Below are 8,898 nucleotides of genomic sequence, written 5' to 3'. Positions count from 1 at the left end.
TTGGGTGTAGTTGTTATGGTGCTCGACTGCTAACTCGAAGGTCGCGGTATCGAATCCCGGCCGCGGCAGCCGCATTTTCGTTGGAGGCGAAAATGTTTGAAGCTCGTCATCGATTTAGGTGCACATCGAAGAGCCCCAGGTGGTCGAAATTTCCGGAGCCCTCGACTACGGCGTCCCTCATAATAATATCATGGTTTTGGGATGTTAAACCCCAACTATTATTATTATTATTATTATTATTATTATTATTATTATTATTATTATTATTATTATTATTTATATAGTGTTACTATGTTTCGTAACGTCGCGAGAACAGAAAAATCTTAGGATAATGCGCCTTGTGGGACGCACTTCAACACGCTTATTGGCATATGCAGACTGCTAAAAGAACAGGCGTGCAACAGAAGGCGTGCGGACGCAACTTCATCCGCCCTGGGACAAAATGTATACAGAACTGGACTAAACTTACCTCATAAATAAATCCCATCTGCGTGAAGATACGCCTACATATATGAGCATAGTTTATGTGCTTCAGTGTTTATTTACACACATATATATATATATATATATGTATATATATATTCAAAATGAAGCGTTGTACACCAGTGCGCTGCATGTAACAAAAGCACATGTTGGTTTTTCTGGGCCTTGGAGGCCAAAATTAGTCTTAGAAATGTCCATAAGGCAAGACGTTCTAGTGTTGGGGAGTTATTGCATAAAACTAAACAAATGTATAGTGACTGGCAGCGCCGCCCATACGCTTATGTTATTATGGTAACGAGTGCACTTCCCTCAAATAATTGTCTGATATTATGGCCTTTTATCAGGTGTCGAGCCCGCACCTACCTTGAGGACACTCGTTTGGAGAGTATTCACATATCGTACAAACGTTCGTTGACAAAGGCATCTTTCAAATGCCTCCGCGCCTTATTTCTGGTCCCCAATTATTTTCATTAGAATCCTCACTTACATAATAAAATAAAAAAGCAACGAAAAGTGCGCTCTCAAGCGACAAGAACATACTCCGTCGATAATGTTAGCACTGTACATCCTGTCACAAAAGCTTCAGAAGGAACGCACGCACCCAAGTTCTTCCCAACGGCAGCGTTTAGGTGCCTACATCGTTGCGTTTACGTCTCCCTGTATACCGACACGTGTCTTCCCGATGAAATGGCTAGAGATTAACTGTACGAACACAAAGTCAGCTTCTGTCTGACGAAGCTGGCGAATGAACTTGATGATTCCGGGCATGGCAGCTGGCTTCGACTTCGCAATTCGTGGTCCCCATCTACGTCACGTGAGAAAAAAACATGTAAACACCTGAAACTATGCTACACACGCCTAGCCTCTCCTCCTGAAGAGATGCCCGATGAACTTGTTGATGCCAGCTTGTGGCGTTTGTCCATCTCCGGCGCCAAGCCCGACGCGGCCAACGTTCCAGTTGGCCGGGTTGACGAGCTTCAGCGATCCGCGCACCAAGTCGGACATCGCGAGCATTCCGTTGTTGACGGCCAACTGGAAGCCGTCGTACGCCTGCAGGAGGTCGTGACTGGCCGTTGGGAGGGTGCTGCCAGTGGAGTTTCCACTCGCGTTTCCACTGTTTGAGAGAGCCAACGAGGCATTCCTGAGATTGTGTGATAGCGCGGTCGCAAATTCCCTCAGTGGCCGCGTGCTCTCGGCTCCCTGTGTGGCCATCCTTCGCATGAGCATAGGCAGAGCCCCGGTCAGGTTGCGCACCAGCAAGGTCAGGTTGCCCCTCGTCTGCTCCGTGAGCCGCGCCACGTCAGTCCTGGGCAACGACCGGGTGACGTTTTGGATGTTCTTCAAGTCTTCCTGCGTGTGACCAGGGGAAGGCATTAAGTCGATTATATCAACCCTAAAACAGGAATCTACGCGAGACAGGAGCTCAAAGAAAGATGAAGGCTTGAAGAGACCGACAGAGCCAATGTTCCAGGACTTAGCAACCTTAGCTATCGCCTTCCTTTCCAGTGTAGTGCGCCTCTTATTTTGCATTCACTTTCTTCGCACCCTATACTATGCACCAGGCCCGTATTCACAAAAACGGGTTAAGCTCATAATGTTCGCAAGACAATATTTAAGCCGATCACAATGCTGGACAGCGAAGCCGGCAATCTAACGCGAGAAAAAAAGAAGAGCATTTATGAAAAAGAAGTCTGCTGAATTCAGCCCCAATTTTTCCATAGTGAGGCATACGTATGCACAAATTATGCTAACGAAAGCACCTGCCTGCGTGACGACTAATACTTTCATCGAAGCGTTGAATATATTGACATTACTTGTGCGGCAAGAGAAAGCGATAAAGGAATCTAATTAATGTGAGATGATACCACAGTGGTAATTTGCTTGGAAGAGGAATGAAAGTATGAAACCATACATCACAAGTATATATAGATGCACAACGGCAAGCAATAAAGCGTCATTGTTCGCTCGAAATAAGCAAAATGCAATAAGTGCTACCTAATTGTTGAAGCTAAATAGCACTAATCTTTCTAGTTTGCCCGTATGTATCCGAGCTGCAGCGACTACATCACGCTGCTTTGCGTCCGCAGCTATAGCTATATAGCTATATGCTAAGGATCATGCGAGTGCGTAACTCTCAGGTAAGTTCTTGTATATCCATCCTCGTTAATACTTATAACACGCTTGTTTATGCGTTTCCAATTTGTCACATAAAAGGCAAAGACGCGAGGCGAGCGAGCGCTGCTGTTGCGCACGCGAGACAGCAGCGTTCGCTGTTGCGAAGTTGAGAAGCTAGCTCTCGAAGCACTCGTCTCCATGTCTCATCGCCTTTTGCACCTACAAGCTCGAAACGCAGAAAAATAATCAGGAATCATGTAGCGGGCCGCGGCATCTTTCGGGCGCTAGTTTTTGAGAATTCAACACAGAATTTCATGTAGGAATTGCCGCAATTATGGTAATAATTAAATGTTTGTGTAATTTGTATTGGCTACTTATCTAAGCGGTGATAAGTAAACGAGCTTGCCAGTATGCACGAGCCTATACAATGCCATTTATCGCATCTTCGTACCTCGTTGCACTTTTTTTTAAATTAAATTGGTCCTAGTTAGCAGGCCCTACGCTGCATATGGCAGACAGTTCTTTATAAGACGTTCGCTAAAATTTTGCTTCATTGCAAGGCTTGTTACATCTGCCATATATACCCATATTTCTGCAAACTAGAAATTACTGCTGACGTCGGGCGCATATAGTGAGCGCATAACAAAACGTTTTCAGAAACAATTCCCATACATGCACGCACTTTGTGATCATGTTATGATGTTTATGATGCATCGTATCTGCAAGTGTTTCTTTCGGCCAGTAAATCCGTATGACCTCTCGATCAGCATTACAACATTCGTGTCACCAACCTGGAAGCGATGCACGAGCTGATTGGCCGTGGGCATCATGGCATTCACGCCTGCCGTGGCGATGCTGTTGAATGTTGTTGAATGTAAAGAAATGGCCTCACTTGGTCAAAGCCGCAAAATGGTCAACGGTATGACGAACGAGAGACAAAGAGAATGGAGTACCTTTCAAAACTTCATATCTCACGTATAGCAGTAGCTAACATCTTCAAGTGGCATTACTTTAACTGATCTGTTCCCTTTGTGAACACTTTAAGCGACTCTTCTATCAGGACCCCACGAAAGAAATTACGAACTGCGGCCTACTTCTCTGGAATGATAATTTCGCGTAAAACGAAATATGAGTGGAAACAGCCTCTGCAGGCAAAAATAAAACTGTGACAACACAGAAGAGGATTTTGTTATCATTCGACAAGCCTCTGTTATGAACCGTAGGCGAAATGCATGCGTCCGTTGGTTTACTGCCAATAATAACTGCGCGCTGAAAACGAAGACGAAGGAAGAGGTACAGACATCACAGGCGCTGACAATAAAATGGAAAATTTACTGCCGACACGACTCAATACAGACTTCAACTACGCATGCGCCTGCAAGGTATTGAATAATCATGACAACGGGTTATGGTTAAATTGATTGACACAAAATGACCACACGAGAGAAAAAAGGAAAATTGTTAAGAAACAACAAAATCGGTGTGGCAGTCGACTATTACGAGATTGCGCAATCTACAGAAATTATGCTTTTTTTTTTCTGGAGTTCTATCTAAAGCTAAATGACTGTCTGTTGGATGCATCGTTTTCTGAGCTACACGTACTGAACCTGTGAGACACGTATACGCTTGGCGTCACCTACAGAGCGCCAAGCTTCGAGAGCAGCTACGGTACCTTTGAGAACTCTTGAAAGCCATGCGTGGTAATTTCGAAGCTGGTCCCGTTGGCCAGGCGAATGTTGTACTTGTGGGCACTTGCGTCTTCTTTGTCGGATTCTTCTGCAGACGAGTGAAGGTGCGAGACAAATAATAATGATCACGGCGGCGGAAACGGAACGTGGAGAGCACTTACCCGACCTCGATCCAGCAATAAGAATGGCTGTTAGTAGGCAGAACTTGAGCATGCTGGCATACGTAGCCGCCATGGCAACAGTTTATCTGGATGCAGGGCGGCATATTGGCATTAGGGACGACTGAATTTTAATTATGCGTACTATTTTCAGCGAAAAAAATACTTGCGCACATGAATGGTGGCTGGCGCGTCGCAGTTCTGGGGGCGGAGCGTGTATTTCATCTTAGGTTGTGACCAACTATAGTCTCGTTCTGTTCACTGAGGGCTGCTGAGACATGCACGAAATTCGAACAATTACGAGCCGCAAAGCTATATTTGTCCACTGTCTTTTTTCATGCTGATCATCGATGATGATGATCACAGCGCGACTGCGGAGAAATGACGGAAATGAGAAAGGTAAGAAACAATTGTCGCGCTGTGTTCATTGTCAAGGAATAACAACTAGCTCGGTCCCACACGTTGCTTCGGTTCGACTACGGCAGTGAACAGGTGAGTACGTCCTCGTAGCTGTTGTTACAAGTCGTAAAGCTGTCATCTTTGAGTTACTGGTTCGGTATAGAGAATGAGATCACGTTTATGTCTCAATATTTCAACGGGCGCCCATGACTGCTTTACCGCTGTTATCACTTTGTCATTGCAATATCTTCCAATATCATGGAAATTTGTTGCCGGCACCTCTTTGCGTTCCCATGGAGATTCAGTTTTTGAACCTGCGCGCGCCTTTTTTTTTTCTTTTGCCTCCTCGAACGCAGTGCGTCCAAGTTTGCCGTACCAGTTAATAGGAAATATTCTCGTTCTTGGCGATAATCCCGTTTTCTCTTTATCACCCCTGTACAAAATGCTTTCGTTCGCGACGTCGTACATAACGGGAGCGGAAAATTCAAAGACCTACTTTTTTATGCCGAACTTAATTACAGCAATAGGAAGTATTGGAGCTCATAGATGGATGCTGGAATCTACCTACCCCTGCTTCTGCTAACTCTATAGAACAACCGGCGATAAAACCACTCTTTGGGATATGGCGTCTCCAGCGGCACATATACAACCTATATTCGCAAAGAAAGCAAGAAGCTTTTTTTTTCTTTCTTACAGCGACACGTTTAGGGGGAGATTAGCAATGAAGTTTAATGGCTGTGGCGGCAAAGCCTGACAATGTTGTGCCCCAATGGCTCTGGCGCTGAAGCCGCCACTAAAGAACAGGCTGTCAGAACCGCGCTTGAACAAGTTTTCACCAATTGCTACTGCATGCAATCGAGGCCGTGAGATAGTAGGGTATTTCAAAAAGGGTGTAAAAACTCGCTGATTTGTTTTCGCTGCCTTTTAGCTACACATAAGTTGTGTGAGCGACATCTATCTACGAAAACTTTCTTTGATTTTTTATTTTATTATAATGTTTAAACGACAATTTTGTGCCCGGAAAGTTCGCGGCGTTACGACAAACGGTGCGGCAAACGATACGCTATGCGCGCTCTTGACATATATTGAATGGTATCGTCGCCCTAGGCCAGGGCTGCGTAGCCTACACAGCTTGCAATGGGATTTTTAATGGCACACTAGCTGCCCGGGTAATTTCTTCACCATAAGAAAAAACAAAGAGTACTTGTTACTCTTTCTGGTGAGTCCATATTTGCCACATATATGACTGTATATGAAGATACGCGTGAAATCTCTTCCCATCGGCTATCCGATGAGAGCACAATGATCTCGAAAGAGATTTCACGTGTATTTTTTTAGAGAGGCTATTATGGGACAAATTAGGAGTCACCAGAAAGAGTAAAATGACTCCTTTTTCTTGCGTATACCATGGCGCACTGAGCTGTAATTCGTCAATGGTCATATAACAAGAAAAAAAAATTTTTTTTTCCTTCGCAAAACACGACCTACACACGTGACGAATCGGCCATCTTTGTGGTCTCAATTAAGTTACAGCGAACGCGAAAAAGAACGAAACTGTGCGATCTTTCGTTTTTTTGTTGTAAATCTAACGCACGCGTCAAGCTGTATACCAGCGACGACACCATAGTAGTGTCCGTGTAATTGAACCCGCTTTTCCCTGTTGCATGTTCTGATTGGACGGCGACCGCCGGCAGCGCTTGCGAATGCACGTTTGTTTTATTAAGGAGCTTGCCCATTATTAATGTTCGCAAGTACTTGCTCACATATTGAGTCGCGATAAATTGTTGAGTCTTATATCAACACAGGCTCGATGCCGTTTGGAAAATCTGAAAAACTTTAACGCCGCTATTTATGAAAATATTTAAACAAAACTAAGTGACAAATCAGTGCAGGCCAAAGCAATGCGGACTCGCAACATCGGTATTTAACAGGGACGTAGCCAGAAATTTTTTTCGGGGTGGGGGTGGGGGGGTTGGGGGTGGCGTTTAACATACTTTATGTATGTTCGTGCGTGAGTGTGTATGTGTTCGTGTACATATACGCAAGCAAAATTGAATATTTTAGGGGGGGTTTGAAATCCCCCCCCCCTGTCTACGCACCTGGTATTTAAGCGGGGAAAGTCACTTTTCATCTCTTATAACGACAAAAGGCGCAAGGTTTTACTCTCTCTAGTGGTCATGGCCTTTCCTTTTATTCTTCGCGGAGCTCTAGTTTCAGGTAACACTTTGCATTGAAACATCAATGATCGCATTTGTGAAGAGAAAAAAAGAAGAAAACGCACAACGTTGGACCTTTTTGACCTTTCGAACACCCGTGAATCTTTTGACGCATTTCCAGCAGCGCCTGAGTTTACTCGAAGATGACAAACATATAGTGACCATGTTTTTAAGATTTTTTCTTAATGACACCTAAGACAAAACCCCCATAGTGAAACTTCGCTGGAGCTCAGAGGCACGTAGAAGCGTTTCCATAGATTTTATGAGATCTTTGATGTGAACAAATACGCGAACAGAGTTCACGATGCTACGAGACTTGCTTCCCTCGTCGGAGGCATTGCGTCTGCGGGCACACCTTGTTTTACGGCTCTGAAGCCTTTTACGGCTTTCGTTACAAGACGTCCTCAAAGTCAACAACGATTGCGATGATAGCATATACAGTCATCTCCGCTGGCACAACATGAAATGGTTTTTTTACTAAAATACGGCCCGTGGGAATTCCAGAGAAACTGACATTGGCCCACGCTGCAGGTATTGAGTTGTGGGCCATCTTCCCCATATTCTACAATCAGGTGAAATCACAAGTGGCTCGAATTGCATGCAATAATACGTAAATTCCTTTTTTGTGTGTTTGTGTGTCTTTGGTTACCGGTCCAGAGGATTCACTGAAGGAATGCCACTTAACAAGCCGATTTTTTCGTTTAACTGAAGCAATTACCTTAGTCGAAGCGCATTGGCACCTGGGGCTCCCTTCTTTGCTGCATGCTCTCCCCAAATCACTATCCCCCCCCCCCCCCTTCTGGCCCCGGCATTTATTGGTCGCCTCAATTTTTTTCTGGGTGGTGGTGAACGCTATGCAATACACCGCGCCTCGAGGACGTTCGGAAAGTCGTGCATAACCGCCCTGTGCCTTTCCTGACTTACTTTTTCTTTTTTAAAGACGATAGTCTTTCTTGGGGAACTTAAACGCAGAAATTTTGGTCTGTCTTTCTGTCTTTCTGTTTGTCGGCACGTCCCTCGATTCAGCCTCTCGGCCATAGTGGAACCACTTGCCCAAGGGCCAGCCGTCTTGAACTGGTACGGCTGTTCATACTTGTGAACGTTGTCGATCAAAAAGTAAATATCATGCATATCTGAGGTGCAACATCATTAGGTAAGTATTAGGTGGCGTGTTCCTTTAATAGAAAATGCATACATACGTAATTTTAAGGACCCTAGTTTCTTAAGCTGCGCTGAAAATGCATAGGAATGGAAGCTTGAGCGAGTTGGTATGCGTTCATCTTTGTTGAAACAGCGCTCACTAGACGACGACGAAGTAAAAGAATTCATTCTAAAAAGACAGGGCGTGCAAACAAGGACACAAGAAAGAAGTCAGGACACCACAAACGCCGACTAACAACTGAGGAGACGCACAACGGCTGAAAAGAAAGAAGGCACGAAAACTTATCTGCGCATGCCCATGCAACAGGCGAACCTATCAATCCTGCACGCGTGGCGGTCTACGTTGAAGATAACTGTTAAGGCATTTGATTTCATCTTTATGCAAGTTAATCGACGGTTGGCTCACGCATGCGTTACCACTATTCTCGATATGCCATGCTTCTATCATCAGGCGCGTTTCTTCATTTCTATGACGGTACAACACTGCGCATTCATCGAATTTTGGCGTGCACTTACAATCTCGGCAATGTAAAGATAGATTAGAAGGTGAGCCTCCTGTTAGCGATCTCTTATGTTCCAACAATCTCTGGTTTATGCACCGGCCGTTTGTCCTACGTAGAAGCGACCGCAGCTGAAAGGGATCTTATACACCACACTCGTACGGCAATCAGTGAATTT

The 8,898-nt window shown here is 44.8% G+C and overlaps 1 protein-coding gene across 1 annotated transcript; it reads right to left on the bottom strand.

The window, feature by feature from the left end:
* Positions 1 to 1,341: 1,341 nt before the first annotated feature.
* Positions 1,342 to 4,520, bottom strand: LOC119389310 (uncharacterized). Its single transcript, XM_037656551.1, has 4 exons — positions 4,448 to 4,520; positions 4,266 to 4,374; positions 3,390 to 3,453; positions 1,342 to 1,833 (listed from the first exon to the last, which is right to left on the bottom strand). The coding sequence occupies exons 1-4, from the start codon at positions 4,518 to 4,520 to the stop codon at positions 1,342 to 1,344; spliced, it is 738 nt and encodes a 245-aa protein (XP_037512479.1).
* Positions 4,521 to 8,898: the final 4,378 nt, after the last annotated feature.

This window comes from Rhipicephalus sanguineus, chromosome 1, assembly GCF_013339695.2.
Source record: "Rhipicephalus sanguineus isolate Rsan-2018 chromosome 1, BIME_Rsan_1.4, whole genome shotgun sequence".
Classification (NCBI taxonomy): Eukaryota; Metazoa; Arthropoda; class Arachnida; order Ixodida; family Ixodidae; genus Rhipicephalus; species Rhipicephalus sanguineus.
Note: the sequence above shows the minus strand (reverse complement) of the source record. Positions and strands in the feature narration are given on the sequence as shown.

Coding starts and splice junctions, on each gene's coding strand:
- LOC119389310 (XM_037656551.1), bottom strand. CDS start 4,520: ATGGCGGCTACGTATGCCAGCATGCTCAAGTTCTGCCTACTAACAGCC. Junction 4,375..4,447: donor TATTGCTGGATCGAGGTCGG/GTAAGTGCTCTC, acceptor ACTCGTCTGCAG/AAGAATCCGACAAAGAAGAC. Junction 1,834..3,389: donor AGCTCGTGCATCGCTTCCAG/GTTGGTGACACG, acceptor GGTCACACGCAG/GAAGACTTGAAGAACATCCA.